We start from the raw sequence: 22,237 nt of genomic DNA, 5'->3' as shown, positions 1-22,237 counted from the left end.
AGAATTTTCCTTGATTTAATGAATAAACTTTTCAGTTCTCTACTTTCTATTATTTTAGCTAGTTAGCAAATTAGTTGTACCATCAGTCAGCATGACTACTGCACGGCAGTGCGCATTTAATTCAATTTCCTCATTTGAATTTGAGGTGATCATGATGCTGCGTGATGTTATTGTCTAGTAACCCAATAGTTACAAGTCACAGCGACCCTAGACAGTGACCTCACTGTAGTGTCATAGTTTCCTTGATCTTAAATGACTAATAACACTTTACTGTATAATCATACAATAGTGTTATCATTTCTTAGGAACTTATTCTGAGTTTACCTACGATTCAGCAGCTATGTAATACACTATTACATGTCACTGCGACCCTAGTGGTTGAGTTTATTGTGAGCTTTAGAGTGTTCCTGATTACCGATAACTTAATCATTTAATGTTTCATTATTTCATGCATGTTTCCACTAAGGGAAACTGCAAGCCTATTACAACTCGGAAGAAGAGTAATTTCCTTCACTTCCCACTGAGAGAACTGTGATGATGCTACGATGTGATATCACGTAACGAAACATTACACGTCACTATGACCCAAGATATCGCATCACTGTAGATTCTGTTAGTTTAAATTGGGAGAGTTGAATTTTATAAATATTGTGTAGGCTACAAACAACATGTTTCATTTGACATGTAAATAGCAAGACTCAAGTCCTTGTAAGTCCTTGATAAATCCGGGACGTTCGTTATGTGTGTACTAACATACTAACATACTAATGTATTAATCTTAATATCACTTCGGGATAGGTCAGTACAACACAGTACACTGCGACCCTTGGAATCCCCCCCCGGAGTTATGTTGGATATTTCCAACATCGAATACAGCATTGTTGTATTCTCATTACTTATTACTAACCATATTAATATTGTAGTAAGTAAAATTAACAACTCGTAGAATTCTCCTGTACTAATAATTCATCTGTGCATTAGGCTAGAATTCTCACGTCATCTGACGCCAGTATTGCGTCAGATTTCTTTACAGTAAAGCACATTATATACAATTTGTGTGAGAATTAAATACGATTCTCCATAATTAATGCATTCTGTATGACAACTGATTGCAGACGAATTGTTCTCTAACTAAAAGCCGAATAGAGCTTTAGAATCAAAACGTTTACCTCGCGATAGAGGTAGCGTCATCAATGAATGCTATGGGGAGACATTAATTCCTTTCCCTTGTATCTTTACTATTCTTAAATAGTTAAATAATAATATTCCGTTCCTCTAAATAATAAACCCGTCCAGTCTTTAGAGTTTCAAGCGCGAATGCGAGAAATATTAATGTTCATGCCAATAATTTGTGTAATGAACGTCGACTCGGCGTGGGGGGAGGGACGCGACGCCATCCTCAGTCGGTGACGGTGTCGGGAAGCGGACACGTGCAAGGCCAGAAGGAGGCAAAGCTACGCTTACCGTACTCACAAAAGACGCCATTGTCCAGCAAATAGGACAAGTGTGTCCATCCTCAGATGAAAGCCGCCACTGTGAGGCGTGAACGACCTTGCAGATAATATCTTCAACTAGTGCTGGTGTTAAATAAGGGACCCCTAGACTTGGTTCCTGACGACACGTGATCAGCCAGCTTGAAACGCATCAATCCAGGATAGGTTCACCGGAGCCTGGGATGCGAAATTACGGCAATCTTAATACTTACACAGTGCCCACAGCTAAGTACCTTTTATTTGATGCATCATTTACAGGTTTAATAATAGCGGGGTGATTGCGCGTCACGCGGCACGACAACACCTAATAACAGGTGATTAGAAATTTCTCTGTAGATATCAATAATCTTGAATATGTATTGAGTAGTTAAATCAATTGCTACTGGTAGTCATTTATCTTGCAGCTCGAGAGACGAATTCCTCATGCTGTCTTCTCCATGCTAACCGTGTCATTCGTCGGTGTACCAGACTTGGAGATTAAGAGGACTGCCAGGGTTATCTAAAGGAATCTATTACCAGCTAAGGCTTATTTCTTTTTATTCATAACTTTGCAATTTGATACATTCAGAATGTACAACATAATGTGTGATTTACTGTAACTCATTATTATGCTCATATTCATGTTCTTCTTTGAATGAATAATATTATATTCAACATTAATTATAGGATTAGATTATTATTAATAGAATTAGTGAACGAACCACACTGATTCCTGGACGTACTGACCTCCAGTAATAACCCCCCAATGTAGGTGTTTGAGGTTTGGTTTTAATAATACAGCCCATTAATTATTCTTATGATCATACTTTCTAGTCATATCCATAGTCACTGGTTTTCTCTAGAATTTTATCTAATGATCTGAAATTCTCAGTTTCCCTCTTTACTTTAAAAGCGGGTGGTCCTTCGTAATTTAATTTATTACTTTAATTATTAATTAATCAGAATCAAACCCAAATATCCCACACCCACCCTCGCTCTGCCCTCTCCCCAGCCTCACCCACCCTCGCTCTGCCCTCTCCCCAGCCTCACCCACCCTCGCTCTGCCCTCTCCCCAGCCTCACCCACCCTCGCTCTGCCCTCTCCCCAGCCTCACCCACCCTCGCTCTGCCCTCTCCCCAGCCTCACCCACCCTCGCTCTGCCCTCTCTCCAGCCTCACCCACCCTCGCTGTGCCCTCTCCCTAGCCTCACCCACCCTCGCTCTGCCCTCTCCCTAGCCTCACCCACCCTCGCTCTGCTCTCTCCCCAGCCTCACCCACCCTCGCTGTGCCCTCTCTCCAGCCTCACCCACCCTCGCTGTGCCCTCTCCCCAGCCTCACCCACCCTCGCTCTGCCCTCTCCCCAGCCTCACCCACCCTCGCTCTGCCCTCTCTCCAGCCTCACCCACCCTCGCTGTGCCCTCTCCCTAGCCTCACCCACCCTCGCTGTGCCCTCTCCCCAGCCTCACCCACCCTCGCTCTGCCCTCTCTCCAGCCTCACCCACCCTCGCTGTGCCCTCTCCCTAGCCTCACCCACCCTCGCTGTGCCCTTTCCCCAGCCTCACCCACCCTCGCTCTGCCCTCTCTCCAGCCTCACCCACCCTCGCTGTGCCCTCTCCCTAGCCTCACCCACCCTCGCTGTGCCCTCTCCCCAGCCTCACCCACCCTCGCTCTGCCCTCTCTCCAGCCTCACCCACCCTCGCTGTGCCCTCTCCCTAGCCTCACCCACCCTCGCTGTGCCCTCTCCCCAGCCTCACCCACCCTCGCTCTGCCCTCTCTCCAGCCTCACCCACCCTCGCTGTGCCCTCTCCCTAGCCTCACCCACCCTCGCTCTGCCCTCTCCCCAGCCTCACCCACCCTCGCTCTGCCCTCTCTCCAGCCTCACCCACCCTCGCTGTGCCCTCTCCCTAGCCTCACCCACCCTCGCTCTGCCCTCTCCCTAGCCTCACCCACCCTCGCTCTGCCCTCTCTCCAGCCTCACCCACCCTCGCTGTGCCCACTCCCTAGCCTCACCCACCCTCGTTCTGCCCTCCACCCGCGACCTCTCCCCCACACCCCCAACCTTCTGGCGACCACCACACACAAGTGCAAATGAAGAGAAAATAATAATTTAAAATATGCAATACTTTTACATTGAAAACACTCATCGGTTCTTATTGGATGAGACACAGACAAACGACTCTGGTTCCGTTCTATTGAGTCAGGAGGCCAGAATGTTGAGGTTTAGGAGAAGGAAAAAAGAGAGAGGGACAGAGACAGTGAGGAATACGGACAGACTGACAGACAGACAGACTGACAGGCATTCAAAACAAGACACTGACACATAGACATGCGTCTAAAAAAACTTTCTGTCACAGACAGACAGACAGACGTTCAAAACAAGACTAAGACACAGACAGACCGACAAAAAAGAGTGAGCCAGACACACAGACGTGAAGGAGCAGGAACAAGAGGGAAGACATCTCCATCCTTCCGCGGGAAGTTGAGGAAGAAAATCGTCCTGAGAAACGAGACTCTGGCCACTGATAATGGCGGCCTCAATACTTGCTGTATATTTATATAGGGCTGGGAACCCGGCGGTGCCCAGGTCGATCATCACACACCACCCTCCCTGTCTGTCTTCTCACACACACACACCCTCCCTGTCTGTCTTCACACACACCCTCCCTGTCTGTCTTCACACACACACACACACCCTCCCTGTCTGTCTTCACACACACCCTCCCTGTCTGTCTTCACACACACCCTCCCTGTCTGTCTTCACACACACCCTCCCTGTCTGTCTTCACACACACCCTCCCTGTCTGTCTTCACACACACCCTCCCTGTCTGTCTTAACACACACCCTCCCTGTCTGTCTTCACACACACCCTCCCTGTCTGTCTTCACACACACACACACACACCCGCCCTGCCTGTCTTCATACACACCCTCCCTGTCTGTCTTCATACACACCCTCCCTGTCTGTCTTCACACACACACACACACCCTCCCTGTCTGTCTTCACACACACACACACACACCCTCCCTGTCTGTCTTCACACACACACACACACCCTCCCTGTCTGTCTTCACACACACACACACACCCTCCCTGTCTGTCTTCACACACACCCTCCCTGTCTGTCTTCACACACACCCTCCCTGTCTGTCTTCACACACACACACACACACACACACACCCTCCCTGTCTGTCTTCATACACACCCTCCCTGTCTGTCTTCACACACACACACACACCCTCCCTGTCTGTCTTCACACACACACACACACCCTCCCTGTCTGTCTTCACACACACCCTCCCTGTCTGTCTTCACACACACACACACACCCTCCCTGTCTGTCTTCACACACACCCTCCCTGTCTGTCTTCACACACACACACACACCCTCCCTGTCTGTCTTCACACACACCCTCCCTGTCTGTCTTCACACACACACACACACCCTCCCTGTCTGTCTTTACACACACACACACACCCTCCCTGTCTGTCTTCACACACACCCTCCCTGTCTGTCTTCACACACACCCTCCCTGTCTGTCTTCATACACACCCTCCCTGTCTGTCTTCACACACACCCTCCCTGTCTGTCTTCACACACACCCTCCCTGTCTGTCTTCACACACACCCTCCCTGTCTGTCTTCACACACACCCTCCCTGTCTGTCTTCACACACACCCTCCCTGTCTGTCTTCAGACACACACACACACACACCCTCCCTGTCTGTCTTCATACACACACACACACACACACACACACACCCTCCCTGTCTGTCTTCATACACACACACACACACACACACCCTCCCTGTCTGTCTTCACACACACACCCTCCCTGTCTGTCTTCACACACACCCTCCCTGTCTGTCTTCACACACACCCTCCCTGTCTGTCTTCACACACACACACACACCCTCCCTGTCTGTCTTCACACACACACACACACCCTCCCTGTCTGTCTTCACACACACACACACACCCTCCCTGTCTGTCTTCACACACACCCTCCCTGTCTGTCTTCACACACACCCTCCCTGTCTGTCTTCAGACACACACACACACACACCCTCCCTGTCTGTCTTCATACACACACACACACACACACACACACACCCTCCCTGTCTGTCTTCATACACACACACACACACACACACCCTCCCTGTCTGTCTTCATACACACACACACACACACACACACCCTCCCTGTCTGTCTTCATACACACACACACACACACACCCTCCCTGTCTGTCTTCATACACACTCACACACACACAGAAAGCAGAGAGAGATACCAGAGAACCAGGAATGAGTACGTCAGGGTGAGAAGAGAAGCAGAGAAAAATTTTGAAAATGATATAGCAAACAAAGCCAAGACTGAACCAAAGCTACTCCACAGTCACATCAGAAGGAAAACAACAGTGAAAGAACAGGTATTGAAACTTCGAACATATGTGGACAGGTATACAGAGAATGACAGAGAGGTGTGTGAGGAACTCAACAAGAGGTTCCAGGAGGTCTTCATAATAGAACAGGGTGAGGTCACTGTGCTAGGAGAAAGGGAGGTAAACCAGGCGGCCTTGGAGGAGTTCGAAATTACGAGAGAGGAGGTCAAGAGACACCTGCTGGATCTGGATGTTAGAAAGGCTGTTGGTCCAGATGGGATCTCACCATGGGTACTGAAAGAGTGTGCAGAGGCACTTTGCTTGCCACTCTCCATAGTGTATAGTAAGTCACTAGAGACGGGAGACCTACCAGAAATATGGAAGACGGCGAATGTGGTCCCAATATACAAAAAGGGCGACAGACAAGAGGCACTGAACTACAGGCCAGTGTCCTTGACTTGTATACCATGCAAGGTGATGGAGAAGATCGTGAGAAAAAACCTGGTAACACATCTGGAGAGAAGGGACTTCGTGACAAATCGCCAACATGGATTCAGGGAGGGTAAATCTTGCCTTACAGGCTTGATAGAATTCTATGATCAGGTGACACAGATTAAGCAAGAAAGAGAGGGCTGGGCGGACTGCATTTTCTTGGATTGTCGGAAAGCCTTTGACACAGTACCGCATAAGAGGCTGGTACATAAGCTGGAGAGACAGGCAGGTGTAGCTGGTAAGGTGCTCCAGTGGATAAGGGAGTATCTAAGCAATAGGAAGCAGAGAGTTACGGTGAGGGGTGAGACCTCCGATTGGCGTGAAGTCACGAGTGGAGTCCCACAGGGCTCTGTACTCGGTCCTATCTTGTTTCTGATATATGTAAATGATCTCCCGGAGGGAATCGATTCATTTCTCTCAATGTTTGCGGACGATGCTAAAATTATGAGAAGGATTAAAACAGAAGAGGAATGTTTGAGGCTTCAAGAAGACCTAGACAAGCTGAAGGAATGGTCGAACAAATGGTTGTTAGAGTTTAACCCAACCAAATGTAATGTAATGAAGATAGGTGTAGGGAGCAGGAGGCCAGATACAAGGTATCATCTGGGAGAGGAAATTCTTCAGGAGTCAGAGAAGGAAAAAGACTTGGGGGTTGATATCACGCCAGACCTGTCTCCTGCAGCACATATCAAGCGGATAACATCAGCGGCATATGCCAGGCTGGCCAACATACGAACGGCATTCAGAAACTTGTGTAAAGAATCATTCAGAACTTTGTATACCACATATGTCAGGCCAATCCTGGAGTATGCAGCCCCAGCATGGAGTCCATATCTAGTCAAGGATAAGACTAAACTGGAAAAGGTTCAAAGGTTTGCCACCAGACTAGTACCCGAGCTGAGAGGTATGAGCTACGAGGAGAGACTACGGGAATTAAACCTCACTTCGCTGGAAGACAGAAGAGTTAGGGGGGACATGATCACCACATTCAAGATTCTGAAGGGGATTGATAGGGTAGATAAAGACAGTCTATTTAACACAAGGGGAACACGCACAAGCGGACACAGGTGGAAACTGAGTGCCCAAATGAGCCACAGAGATATTAGAAAGAACTTTTTTAGTGTCAGAGTGGTTGACAAATGGAATGCATTAGGGGGTGATGTGGTGGAGGCTGACTCCATACACAGTTTCAAGTGTAGATATGACAGAGCCCGATAGGCTCAGGAATCTGTACACCTGTTGATTGACGGTTGAGAGGCGGGACCAAAGAGCCAGAGCTCATCCCCCGCAAACACAACTAGGTGAGTACACACACACACACACACACACACACACACACACACACACACACACACACACACACACACACACACACACACACACACACACACACACACACACACACACACATATTCTTCACATATTATGTTATGAGGAAAGAGAGGGAAGGAAGAGGTGGTGGTGGTGTAGCTCTGCTGGTAAGAAAAGGCTGGGATTTTGAGGAGATGGATATTCAGGGCTGTGAAGGTTTCAGTAACTACATAGCAGGTACCGTAACAAATGGAGGGAAAAAAATTATAGTCGTAGTCATATATAATCCACCACCAAATGACAGAAGACCTAGACAGGAATATGATAGAAACAACATGGCCACCATTAACATAATAGAAAGAGCAGCTTCTGTTGCTAGCAAGAATGGATCTGGACTACTAATTATGGGAGAGTTCAACCATGGGAAGATAGATTGGAAGAACAGAGACCCGCATGGAGGACCAGAAACATGGAGAGCTAAGCTGCTGGACGTGGCAACAAGAAACTTTCTAAGCCAGCACATCAAAGAACCAACAAGAATGAGAGGAGAAGATGAACCAGCAATGCTTGATTTGATATTTACCCTAAATGAGTGGGATATAAGGGAAGTTAAGATGGAAGCGCCCTTGGGAATGAGTGACTACAGTGTATTGAACTTTGAGTACCTGGTAGAGCTAGGACTTATCTCCCCAAAAAAAGAACTAGGAATCAAAAGGCTGGCATACCGAAAGGGGAATTATGAACAGATGAGAAGTTTCCTAAGTGAAATACCTTGGGACACAGACCTCCGAGATAAGTCTGTACAGGGTATGATGGACTATGTTACCCAAAAGTGTCAGGAGGCAGTAAACAGGTTCATCCCGGCCCAAAGGGAAAAATCCCAAAGCAACAGAAGAATCCATGGTATAATAGGGCATGTATGGAAGCGAAGAAACTGAACAAAAGGGCGTGGAGGAACTTCCGGAATAACAGAACCCCAGAAAGCAGAGAGAGATACCAGAGAACCAGGAATGAGTACGTCAGGGTGAGAAGAGAAGCAGAGAAAAGTTTTGAAAATGATATAGCAAACAAAGCCAAGACCGAACCAAAGCTAATCCACAGTCACATCAGAAGGAAAACAACAGTGAAAGAACAGGTATTGAAACTTCGAACATGTGAGGACAGGTATACAGAGAATGACAGAGAGGTGTGTGAAGAACTCAACAAGAGGTTCCAGGAGGTCTTCACAATAGAACAAGGTGAGGTCACTGTGGTCAAATGTGGTCCCAATATACAAAAAGGGCGACAGGCAAGAGGCACTGAACTACAGGCCAGTGTCCTTGACTTGTATACCATGCAAGGTGATGGAGAAGATCGTGAGAAAAAACCTGGTAACACATCTGGAGAGAAGGGACTTAGTGACAAACCGCCAACATGGGAGGGTAAATCTTGCCTTACAGGCTTGATAGAATTCTACGATCAGGTGACAAAGATTAAGCAAGAAAGAGAGGGCTGGGCGGACTGCATTTTCTTGGATTGTCGGAAAGCCTTTGACACAGTACCGCATAAGAGGCTGGTACATAAGCTGGAGAGACAGGCAGGTGTAGCTGGTAAGGTGCTCCAGTGGATAAGGGAGTATCTAAGCAATAGGAAGCAGAGAGTTACGGTGAGGGGTGAGACCTCCGATTGGCGTGAAGTCACCAGTGGAGTCCCACAGGGCTCTGTACTCGGTCCTATCTTGTTTCTGATATATGTAAATGATCTCCCGGAGGGTATCGATTCATTTCTCTCAATGTTTGCGGACGATGCTAAAATTATGAGAAGGATTAACACAGAAGAAAACTGTTTGAGGCTTCAAGAAGACTTAGACAAGCTGAAGGAATGGTCGAACAAATGGTTGTTAGAGTTTAACCCAACCAAATGTAATGCAATGAAGATAGGTGTAGGGAGCAGGAGGCCAGATACAAGGTATCATCTGGGAGAGGAAATTCTTCAATAGTCAGAGAAGGAAAAAGACTTGGGGGTTGATATCACGCCAGACCTGTCTCCTGCAGCACATATCAAGCGGATAACATCAGCGGCATATGCCAGGCTGGCCAACATACGAACGGCATTCAGAAACTTGTGTAAAGAATCATTCAGAACTTTGTATACCACATATGTCAGGCCAATCCTGGAGTATGCGGCCCCAGCATGGAGTCCATATCTAGTCAAGGATAAGACTAAACTGGAAAAGGTTCAAAGGTTTGCACCAGACTAGTACCCGAGCTGAGAGGTATGAGCTACGAGGAGAGACTACAGGAATTAAACCTCACTTCGCTGGAAGACAGAAGAGTTAGGGGGGACATGATCACCATATTCAAGATTCTGAAGGGAATTGATAGGGTAGATAAAGACAGTCTATTTAACACAAGGGGAACACGCACAAGGGGACACAGGTGGAAACTGAGTGCCCAAATGAGCCACAGAGATATTAGAAAGAACTTTTTTAGTGTCAGAGTGGTTGACAAATGGAATGCATTAGGAAGTGATGTGGTGGAGGCTGACTCCATACACAGTTTCAAGTGTAGATATGATAGAGCTCAATAGGCTCAGGAATCTGTACACCTGTTGATTGACGGTTGAGAGGCGGGACCAAAGATCCAGAGCTCAACCCCCGCAAACACAACTAGGTGAGTACAACTAGGTGAGTACACACACTCCCTGTCTGTCTTTAGTTTAGCCAAGCTTGATGATGAGGAATGGGTCATGCGCCGGGCCTATTTAGTTGACATTTTTGAGCAGCTGAATAAACTGAACCTTCAGATGCAAGGAAGGAATACAAACATCATAAAATTCAAAGATGCCGTGAAGGCTTTCATGAACAAGCTCGAAAACTGAAAGAGAAAAGTAAGGATACAAAATGTTGCAATGTGGGAGAAAAACTTGCAATGTTTGAAAAACTGTTATCAATTTTTGTTCCTTGTGGTGAAAAACAAGTTCTTCCAGCATTACAGAAAATGAAATGTTGCAGCATTTGGAAGTATTGGAAAATGAGTTCAGCCACTACTTCCCTGAACTCTGTGATGAAGAGTTGGATTTAGTTCGTAACCCATTTAAATTCTTAGTTGAAAAAGTTCCTGGTGATTGTCAAGACGAATTTCTGGGGCTTAAAACTGATTCGGGAGTTTCGGTCAGAACTCAGTCACAGAATATTGGGCCAAGATGTGCGATTCCTGCCCAGAAGTGGTAGAAGGAACTAATTTGCATATTGCTTCCATTTGTGTCGACATATCTATGTGTCAGGCTTTTCAACTTTGTTGCAAATGAAAACGAAGAAACGAAGTAGATTGGAGACTGAACTTGACGTTGTTCCCTTGCAAGCGTTCCTCCAGTTATCCAGTTACTGGTAAAGATAAACAGTAACTGGTTTCTCATTGAGTGACATCTTCATCGAATAAAATAAACTTGATTACCTTGTAATTTTACTGAATTTGTTCCTTGAAGCATACTTCAGTAACTTTAATCTGTTAAGTAATTATTTCTGAATATTGAAAAAAAGCTAATTTTATTCGAAATATTAAATGTAATATTAGTTAATCAACATTTTATATTGCTATTATATATGTAACATTTACAATAAAAATATTCTAAATAAATACAAAATATTTCCAAATCTACTACTAATAAAAAAAGTTTATAATGTTATATATATGTATATTATTTGGACTGCACTTCTTGAGTTAGACTATCTTGGGAAGGGAGGAATTATATTCAAAACAAGAGTGAAAGGCGAAATGGAGGCAAACATTTTGGGAGCCCTTGCATTAGAGAACTGAGTTTACATGCAACTACAATGGGTCTTAGCTCACGGTGGTAGTCTGGACTACACAGAGGTAGTCTGGACTACACAGAGGCAGTCTGGACTACACAGAGGTAGTCTGGACTACACAGAGGTAGTCTGGACTACACAGAGGCAGTCTGGACGACACAGAGGCAGTCTGGACTACACAGAGGTAGTCTGAACTACACAGAGGCAGTCTGGACCATACAGATGGGAACTTTGTGTGAAGAAGTGCAGAGTCTCGTGACTGAGGAAGAAAGGTATTCTGGAAACACAATATGCAGCTGCACATCATCAAATTGATTAAACATTAAGCATAAATATTTCCGCATGTGCTCGGTAATTGTCTACTTAAAGAGGTGTCATATGCAAATCTTTTTGGTGTGGAGGATTCTTGGTGTGAGTGGCAGCACCAGACTCAGGCAAGAGGCACCACCACCACCACACTCACTGGGCCGCATTGAGCATCATGAAATGTGAGTTATTACCATGCGCACATATAAGCACCTACTTGACATTCACGCCGCACATCCATATGCTCGCTCATCTTAGCCGTTGATGAATGGGGACCGTCTCTGCAATCATGGTAGTCGTCTTGCAATAGGATGAGTTAGAGTTGGTACTTGCAGCTCTTGAGTGGGACGGAACTCAAGAACTGAAAGGAGTCCATGCCATAACACACGGAAAGCTTCGAAAAGAATGAGGTGACGGAGCTAAGAGCGAGATCCCCAGGCGCACACCTCTCTCACAACAAGAGACCTCCACACACAATACGAATCAGAATTCAGTTTCTATAATAACCAACACCTGAATGGGTGAAGTATGGTCGGTCTAATGTCACAGGGAGTGGGAGGAAGGGTTTTGTCAACCATTAGGAAGATCAGCTCCAAACCTTGACTCTGAAGCTGCCTCCAACACTCCTGTGCTTGAATAATGGCGGCAGAATCACTCTATGACCATGCAGACTACATGAATAAACTGCCATCTGCCAGTGTGTCCCCATACATACTACGCCTGCCAGTATGCCACCATACACACTACGTCTGCCAGTGTGTCACCATACACGCTACGTCTGAACTTCAAATGCCATTACCGATCTGAGTATACCTGGCCAGGGACACTTTTAGCCTGGGATAAGAGTAATCACCAGTGTACAATGCACAGGACTGCAAATGTATTTGCAATCTTGGGATCCAAGTCAAGTTGATAGAACACAATTTTCTTCCACGTCCCTGGTTGTCTTGTCTCAGGTGTCCTGGGTATATATATAACCTAGTCCCTGGTCGTGTTGACCACTATTGTGTCCCATTCTTCATCCGCCACCAAGATAATGTTATTAAAACAAGACTAAAACATAAGCAGAAAAGAAATGGGATAAAAGGAGGAAAGCTAACCACCATTTAAGACCCTAACCCAAATATCACAGTAACAAGGTTATCACCAACAACAGAAACCAACTACTGGCTCACTATAGCACGTGCCACATGGACATTTTGTCCGAGTAGCTAAATCTAAAACAACAAATGTCTTGTCTGAGGTGATCAGGCAATATATAACCAAGGTAAAGGTCGCCATGTCACCAGGTGGGAGGGCTCCAGGTCTGAGGATAAGTAACGCACTTCAGCAAAAAAATTATCTCTCTCTCGTGTAACATAAAACTGTTATCGACGAAAAAATCTTTTTCCAAACTTAGGTAATTGTAAACTTTAAGTGAGCGGTTCCTGGAGAAGGTCAGGATGGTTCCTGGAGAAGGTCAGGATGGTTCCTGGAGAAGGTCAGGATGGTTCCTGGAGAAGGTCAAGATGGTTCCTGGAGAAGGTCGGGATGGTTCCTGGAGAAGGTCAGGATGGTTCCTGGAGAAGGTCAGGATGGTTCCTGGAGAAGGTCGTGATGGTTCCTGGAGAAGGGCAGGATGGTTCCTGGAGAAGGTCAGGATGGTTCCTGGAGAAGGTCAGGATGGTTCCTGGAGAAGGTCAGGATGGTTCCTGGAGAAGGTCAAGATGGTTCCTGGAGAAGGTCGGGATGGTTCCTGGAGAAGGTCAGGATGGTTCCTGGAGAAGGTCAGGATGGTTCCTGGAGAAGGTCGTGATGGTTCCTGGAGAAGGTCGTGATGGTTCCTGGAGAAGGTCAGGATGGTTCCTGGAGAAGGTCGGGATGGTTCCTGGAGAAGGTCAGGATGGTTCCTGGAGAAGGTCAGGATGGTTCCTGGAGAAGGTCGTGATGGTTCCTGGAGAAGGTCGTGATGGTTCCTGGAGAAGGTCAGGATGGTTCCTGGAGAAGGTCGGGATGGTTCCTGGAGAAGGTCGGGATGGTTCCTGGAGAAGGTCAGGATGGTTCCTGGAGAAGGTCAGGACGGTTCCTGGAGAAGGTCGGGATGGTTCCTGGAGAAGGTCAGGATGGTTCCTGGAGAAGGTCAAGATGGTTCCTGGAGAAGGTCGGGATGGTTCCTGGAGAAGGTCGGGATGGTTCCTGGAGAAGGTCAGGATGGTTCCTGGAGAAGGTCGTGATGGTTCCTGGAGAAGGTCGGGATGGTTCCTGGAGAAGGTCAGGATGGTTCCTGGAGAAGGGCAGGATGGTTCCTGGAGAAGGTCAGGATGGTTCCTGGAGAAGGTCAGGATGGTTCCTGGAGAAGGTCAGGATGGTTCCTGGAGAAGGTCGTGATGGTTCCTGGAGAAGGTCGTGATGGTTCCTGGAGAAGGTCAGGATGGTTCCTGGAGAAGGTCAGGATGGTTCCTGGAGAAGGTCGGGATGGTTCCTGGAGAAGGTCAGGATGGTTCCTGGAGAAGGTCAGGATGGTTCCTGGAGAAGGTCAGGATGGTTCCTGGAGAAGGTCAGGATGGTTCCTGGAGAAGGTCAGGATGGTTCCTGGAGAAGGTCGGGATGGTTCCTGGAGAAGGTCAGGATGGTTAGTGGAGAAGGTCGTGATGGTTCATGGAGAAGGTCGGGATGGTTCCTGGAGAAGGTCGGGATGGTTCATGGAGAAGGTCAGGATGGTTCCTGGAGAAGGTCGGGATGGTTCCTGGAGAAGGGCAGGATGGTTCCTGGAGAAGGTCGGGATGGTTCCTGGAGAAGGTCGGGATGGTTCCTGGAGAAGGTCAGGATGGTTCCTGGAGAAGGTCGTGATGGTTCCTGGAGAAGGTCAGGATGGTTCCTGGAGAAGGTCAGGATGGTTCCTGGAGAAGGTCAGGATGGTTCCTGGAGAAGGGTTCAACCCTTCACTATTTAGAACATTGCCACCTTTTCAGCCCTATCAATTCCCCTTAGTATCTCCAACGTTGTTATCAGCTCCCACTGCTTTATCTTTTATCCAACGTGGTCAGGGTGACACTGAAAAGTCAAGCGAATAACTTTTCAGTTTAAGTTCCTACAGCTCTGAGACAAGTGTAGTAGTGAACTGCGACACTTTCCCTATTTACATTTTATGATTTTTGCTGCTCTCCATGCTTGTGCTGCATACTCATATGCTGTCCTCATAAACAAACCCCAAAGTTCACTCCACGCATCCGACAAACAACTTGTTAATGAACGAAAAACGATTTACACACGACTCACAACTGATGACGTTGAACACTTCTCGAACAAGTGCTTCTCTACAAATATAAATAATATACAAATAATCTCTTACAGAACCTAAACACATAACCTAACCTAACCTATGCCTAAGTATGCACCGTATTCTAATGTAACACGATTAACATATATTTGAGAAAATTCCTTTTCTGATTGCTTCAATGGGGTCGACCGCTGAATGGAATGGACTCGGTCTGAGAACGGATTGACCCAACAAACGGAATTATTGACTCAAGAGCTATTACCTCAAGCTTGAGAGGCCGAGAGTTCAATTCTCCAAGTGCCTAAGTGAATGAAATGTTTATTTCCGTGATAGCGTGGTTGACAATTTATATATATATATATATATATATATATATATATATATATATATATATATATATATATATAAATTGTTACACATATATATATATATATATATATATATATATATAAATTGTTACACATATATATATATATATATATATATATATATATATATATATATATATATATATATATATATATATATATATATATATATATATATATGTCGTACCTAGTAGCCAGAACGCACTTCTCAGCCTACTATGCAAGGCCTGATTTGCCTAATAAGCCAAGTTTTCATGAATTAATTGTTTTTCGACTACCTAACCTAACTTTATAGGTTAGGTTAGGTAACTTTATAGGTTAGGTATAAAGTTACCTAACTTTACAGGTTAGGTCAGGTTAGGAAGCCAAAAAAGTTAGGTTAGGTTAGGTTAGGTAGGTTAGGTAGTCCTCTCTACAACAGTCTGGAAACAGCTTGAGATAGTGGTTCCTTTAAATATATGACAGTCACATGCTTCCTCAGTGGTGTTGCACCTTGCTGCAATAATTAAATTTCATAATTTCCACTCCAAACTAGAATTCACACACATAAATGCAATATCTAAATAATTGGAGGGGAAGAAACAGCACTTACATGGGGTTTATTTTATCGCCTGCAGCGTCACGACATGGTACCTATATTATTTATTACTAGAGCTCAAAATAATAATTCAAAAAGGTAAAAATGCCTGACGAACTGGTGTCCGTGATTCTGGTAAACTGCGTCCTCAATCTGAGGCCCGATGATGTGCGGATGCTTGCAGAATTGTCTGGTATAAAAGGACCGCTTGCGAACACCGTGCTGCCAGTGGCTCTAATATGGCGAGTCTCGCCTCCTCCTCAAAAGTCGCGCATGTGCGATAGGTCATGATGGGGGGGCATAAATTATATTTATTTACTAGCAGTACCCGGCCACAGTAACCTTCCCTGTTCCCCAGTCCTCCCCACCATTCCCCCCTCACCCGTCTCCTTGGCCTCCCAACCATTCCCCACTCCACTGTCCCCTTGTCTTCCCCACTATTCCTCACTCCACCATTCCCTCTTCCTTCCCACCATGCCCCACTCCCCAGTTCCTTTGTCCTCCCACCATTCTCCATTCCCCCTTTTGGTCTGTTCGGCTAGTTCTACCACCATCCCCTCGTCCCCACCATCCCAAACTCCCCCGTCCCCTTACCCTTCCCTACCATTACCCCCTCCCTTGTTCCCTCGTCCTCCCCCACTATTTTTCAAAAAAGCATATTTTTTACCGTTACAGACATGACATCTGCTGGGGAACATCTCAACTATCAACTTCACCCTACAGACCTCAGTCACAAGGAGCGATTGATAGGTTCCACTCCACCATGAAAACCGTATTGCGAGTGTATTGCGCGGAACAGGGAAGCCGATGGGGATGAAGCTATATTTCCAGCCTTGTTTGCAATAAGAGATGCTGTGGTAGAATCTCTAAGATTTTATCTATTCTAATTGGTGTTCGAACACGAAGTGAGAAGTCGTTTAGTAATGTCAAAGGAGCAGTTGACGTCGGGGGAGACATTGATAACAGTGGAGGAATACATGTGGAAGTTCAGGGGACATTTAAAAACAGCGAAGAAGCTAGCTGTTGAACACCTGAGGACGGCACAAGAGAATATGTTGGTTTGGTACGACAAGAATGCTGTCCCGAGGGAGTTCGAGGTAGGGTCCAGGGAGACAATGCTGCTGCCTGGGTGGGGTAGAGTGACGGAATCACGCTTTGGTGGTCCATACTCAGTCGTCAGGCGAGTAGGTCGGGTAAACTACGAAATCAGCAAGCCGAATCGCCCTTGGAAGACACAGGTATGTCACGTGAACCAATTGAAGGAGGCATTAAGTTGGTGTTGGAAAAGTTGTTCAATGTCAACCAATATTATTTGACTAGTTGTATATGAAAAGTGCTGAAATTGTCCCAAGTTTCAGTACTGCAGCGTAAATAGAAAGGGAGATTTTTTTTTTCAACGTTTTTTTACACATTTTCAAGTCTACACTTCAGAACACACGTTTCAGATATAATTATTCTGTGACACTTTTCTGGCACATTAGTATATAATAAAGGATTGTGTGTTTTAGAATTTCCAAAACATCTTTAGTTTTCCTAATACATATGTTCAAAGTTCCCCCCAAAATTTTGCAAATATGGCATGTTTATTGCTATTATAAAATCAATAAATGAACTTAGAGAAAAATGAAAACAAGCAAATGTAGAGAAATGCCCTCCACATATACTGTGTAAGTTTCACGTAAATTGAACAAAAAAGGAATCAGTTTTGTAAACGTTTGTGTCAATTGAAAAAAAAACAGAAATGAATAAGTCTAAGGTTCTAAAATCTGTGGCTGAGGTTGACATCAACCAATTTTCTCCAAAATTGACATCCTTACAGATAGGCTTACGTACAGTCAGGTATATAGTTTGATGCAAATCGACCGAAAAAAAATGAAAAAAAAAAAAAAAAAAATACATTTTTTTTCTTAATTTTTTTTTCCAATTAAACTAATTATAATATTTGTTTAATATATGCTATTGTGATAGTAAAGAGTCATAGCTATGATTTCAGTTGACACTTTTGATTGATTATCGATTTTGACCATTTTGGCATAATTTTCACAACTACTTCAATATTTTTTTCTCCCTTCCTATTTATGCTACGATGCTGAAACAAGGACCAGATGAAACATTTTTCAAATAGAACTTGTCAAAAAAGTTTGATTGAAATCAAACGAGTTTTCATTTTCGCATTTTTGGACCCAAATGCCCCCTGAAGCCATATTTCCAGGAAGAACAGGAGAACGCGAAAGGGAAATAAACGACACAGTTAGGAAAACAGAAATTGGTTCTATGTATGGAAATGAGCCGAGAGTTGCCAACAGAGGAAGGAAAGTAGTCCCATGCTGATGGTACACATCTTTCCAAAACAGAGAGTTTGATGCGACTGGAGGAGAAGCTGCATCATCTGAACGAAGGGCAGAGAGACGACCTGGTAACTCTACTGAGGAAGAACGAGTCACTCTTCGCAGATGTGCCCCGACGGCACAGGAGTGGGGATGCACGATGTAAAATTAAAGGGTGGAAAGCCGATTGAGCAGAACGTGTATCGAGTTAGCCCAGAGAAGAGGAAGCTCATGCAACAAGAGGTGGAATATTTGTTAACACATGATCTTGCTGAGCCTAGCATTAGTGAATGGAGTTCACCTTGTGTGTTAGTGAAGAAGGGTGACTGATTTTCGTAGTGGAAAATGTGTAAGTGGGAGGTCAGTATGTGTTGAAATGAAGTCAAGAAGAAATAACCCCCAAAAAACAAAATATTGGGATATGTTATTGATAAATGTAAAACAGACACTGGGGCCCTTTAACTATCTAACAGTTGGATAGACATATATATGAATGAAATTGCATGGATATAAATAAGAGCTGCCTCGTATGGGCCAATAGACCTTCTGCAGTTACCTTCATTCTTATGTTCTTACGTTCTTATAATGAAACATATATACTGCAGTAACTTTATTGCCCATATATAAGTGATAACACTCTCATCTGGTCCCTATTCATCAATACAAGCTAAATAAAAAAAGAGAATAGAGTATGAACTCTGAAAAAAATCGGCCAAAAAATATAAAAGTCATAACTTCTGTCACCTGTGGCTGAATAACGTGTTGACCAATTTCGTTCCAACTTAACATGGTTAGTGCCGAATACGCATTCTCCAAGAGGTAAAGGTCACAACAAAATCCGAATAAAAATAAAGGAGGAAAAAAAAGAAAAAGAACACTAAAAAAAAAAAGTTGTCACTCTTTCGTACAAAGGGACATAAGAAATATTGCCATTGGGCAATGTATTTTTATGAAATATAATAGAATACAACATAATAACATAGTGGCTCATAATTATGTGTGGAATCTGGTCCTCCATATTGCACCAGTGGCATATCCATTTTGTAGACCCTCCGTACTACTACTTGTCTTCCTTGTGCATCGGACAGGTGCTTGCATCTCTTTATCCCTGATTGCCAGTAAATTGGAGGTGTTATTATCAGTACCGGTTGCTTCCCGTTGCACACGCATTTATTTAAAAAAATCGTAAAAAATCCATTTCTTAACATATTGGGATGAAATTTCCACGAAACTGATGCCAAATAACGAGAGATTTGTTCAAAATGTTTCACTATATTTCATATTTTGAAAAGTCTCCAGCATGCACCGGGCCCCTTAAGGAACGGAGAACGTGATAGCGAATGCCCTTTCCCAGATTCACTAATCGATATGACTCTTAATTTAAGGGGTGGGGGTATGTTACTGCGCTCTCTCCTATTTCTCCTCTGTTCCAGCGTGAAGTGTCATATCTCCACAGCTTGCAGGTACCTCGAGTCGCAGGGAATCATTTGATATAGGAGGCAGCTGGAAAGTTTACATATTTGTGGAGAAATGGCCATTTCTAAGTTCTACCAGTAAGAGGGCTTATGCCCCTAGTACATACCAAATTGCGACGCCCCTGCCAGGATGGCGCCAAAAACATGAAGACGCCAGCAGGTTGGCGATTGGCTGGCTGTGGTCACGTGAAGAGAGTGACCAATGAGAGCCCACCCCTGGAGGCTGTGACATCACCGGGAGGCCTGGCTCAGGCCTCCCGGTGTTTGCAGAAGCGCTGAGGCTCAGAGATTCATGGCCCTTTGATGAGAGTTGAAGTCCGTCAGTAAGCTCTCGAGATCTGAGGTTTCAGAAGCCCCGCTCAGGGGATTTTGCAGCATAACGCATTCTACCATCGTCATAGAAGACTAGTGTACTCCCGGGGAGCACAAAGAAGCAGAATTTAGTGGGCTAAAGAGCGCCAAGAGCTCATTGCTGTTAGTCTACGACAGAGACCCACTGGAGACTCGGAAGCGAAACATCGTATCTGGATCCATGAGTATTCGTCTCGGTGAAGGAGCGAGTGAGGAAAGAGACGTGCTCAGTGACCACTGGCTGGGCCAGCTTGGAAGAACTGAAATTTGGGAATGGGAACGGCGATGACGCATTACTCCACAACAGCCGAGGACCTGTGACACACGACCGGAACGCCGAGGAACGGCCCCAGGAACCGTGAACCTCTACAACCATCGGACTCCAGGCGTCGGTGGACACGATTGTTTTAAGGTAGATTATCATTTCCTTCACATTGTCCCTTGGTAACCAGATAGGCCCAGTATATATTTCTATTAGTGTGTTTCGTATTATTTTAGGAGTAGGTTAAGCTGTAGGTCAGCTCACATTTTATCTACCTATTATTATCTATCTACTATTAGTCCAGTGTAGTGTAGTCCTGTGTACTGTAACTCTGTGTAGTGTAGTCCTGTGTAATGTAGTCCTGTGTAGTGTGTTCTAATTTATTTAAATTATATTGTGTTCTATGTGGAACTGGGATTACCAGAACACGTTGAAGATCCGCCTTACTGAACTCTTTCCTTATATACTCCCATCAATTATGGATATTTTATATACACTCCCATCAATGGTGTATATTATATATATACTGCCATCAATGGTGTATATTATATATATATATTCCCATCAATGGTGTATATTATATATATACTGCCATCAATGGTGTATATTATATATATACTCCCATCAATGGTGTATATTATATATATACTCCCATCAGTGGTGTATATTATATATATACTCCCATCAGTGGTGTATATTATATATTGGACAAAACTGCCGGCGAGGTTAAGAATGAGACGAGAAGTATTCCAGCAGCAGTTAATAAGTTCTAGATATAATGAGTATATGTTGGTTTACATGCATGGAGACTCTGTATACACACTGCGCCAAGTTGGTGTATGTATCAACCTTGATTGTATATAACCTCACAGTGTATGTATCCACCTTGGGTGTATATAACCTCCCGGTGTATGTATCCACCTTGGGTGTATATAACCTCCCGGTGTATGTATCCACCTTGGGTGTATATAACCTCATGGTGTATGTATCCACCTTGGGTGTATATAACCTCACAGTGTATGTATCCACCTTGGGTGTATATAACCTCACAGTGTATGTATCCACCTTAGGTGTACATAACCTCACAGTGTATGTATCCACCTTGGGTGTATATAACCTCACAATGTATGTATCCACCTTGGGTGTATATAAGCTTACAATGTATGTATCCACCTTGGGTGTATATAACCTCACAGTGTATGTATCCACCATGGGTGTATATAACCTCACAATGTATGTATCCACCTTGGGTGTATATAAGCTTACAATGTATGTATCCACCTTGGGTGTATATAACCTCACAGTGTATGTATCCACCATGGGTGTATATAACCTCACAATGTATGTATCCACCTTGGGTGTATATAAGCTTACAATGTATGTATCCACCTTGGGTGTATATAAGCTTACAATGTATGTATCCACCTTGGGTGTATATAAGCTTACAATGTATGTATCCACCTTGGGTGTATATAAGCTTACAATGCATGTATCTGGCTTGTGTGAATGTATCCACTTTGAAGAGCATTCATGCGTGACACCCACATAATACTCCAGCAGCCTCAGCATGCTGAAGTGATTTGATGCAATATCTGTGCCCAGAAGAGTCACGAGCGCTGGCGAGTATTGGGGTAAAAAGTTAAACGACTTTCCAGTTCTTTTGTAAAGTTTATGGCTGAATGGTTATAGTACTGGACATGCGATGGGGCACGGAGGCCCTGGCTGACCGGGTTCGAATGCTTCGAATCGAGTTTTCTGATGCATGTTGGCTTGGCTATCATTCAAGCTTGTTGCATACACACACACACACACACACACACACACACACACACACACACACACACACACACACACACACACACACAC

At 44.7% G+C, this 22,237-nt stretch overlaps 2 protein-coding genes across 2 annotated transcripts in view; one reads left to right on the top strand and one right to left on the bottom strand.

Moving 5' to 3' along the window:
• LOC138365028 (ice nucleation protein InaU-like) overlaps positions 1-12,005 on the bottom strand; it is a 40,317-nt gene extending 28,312 nt beyond the window's left edge. The window contains exon 1 of the mRNA XM_069325127.1: positions 11,970-12,005. Within this exon, the coding sequence (XP_069181228.1) occupies positions 11,970-12,005 (36 nt within the window). The remainder of the gene's footprint in view (positions 1-11,969) is intronic.
• A 1,211-nt stretch (positions 12,006-13,216) lies between these two features.
• On the top strand, positions 13,217-14,119 carry LOC138365027 (uncharacterized). The gene has a single exon (XM_069325126.1). The coding sequence runs from the start codon at positions 13,217-13,219 to the stop codon at positions 14,117-14,119; it is 903 nt and encodes a 300-aa protein (XP_069181227.1).
• Positions 14,120-22,237: the final 8,118 nt, after the last annotated feature.

This window comes from Procambarus clarkii, chromosome 15 (assembly GCF_040958095.1).
Source record: "Procambarus clarkii isolate CNS0578487 chromosome 15, FALCON_Pclarkii_2.0, whole genome shotgun sequence".
NCBI lineage: Eukaryota > Metazoa > Arthropoda > Malacostraca > Decapoda > Cambaridae > Procambarus > Procambarus clarkii.
The sequence above is the reverse complement of the archived record's forward strand: the minus strand, read 5'-3'. Positions and strand labels throughout refer to the sequence as shown.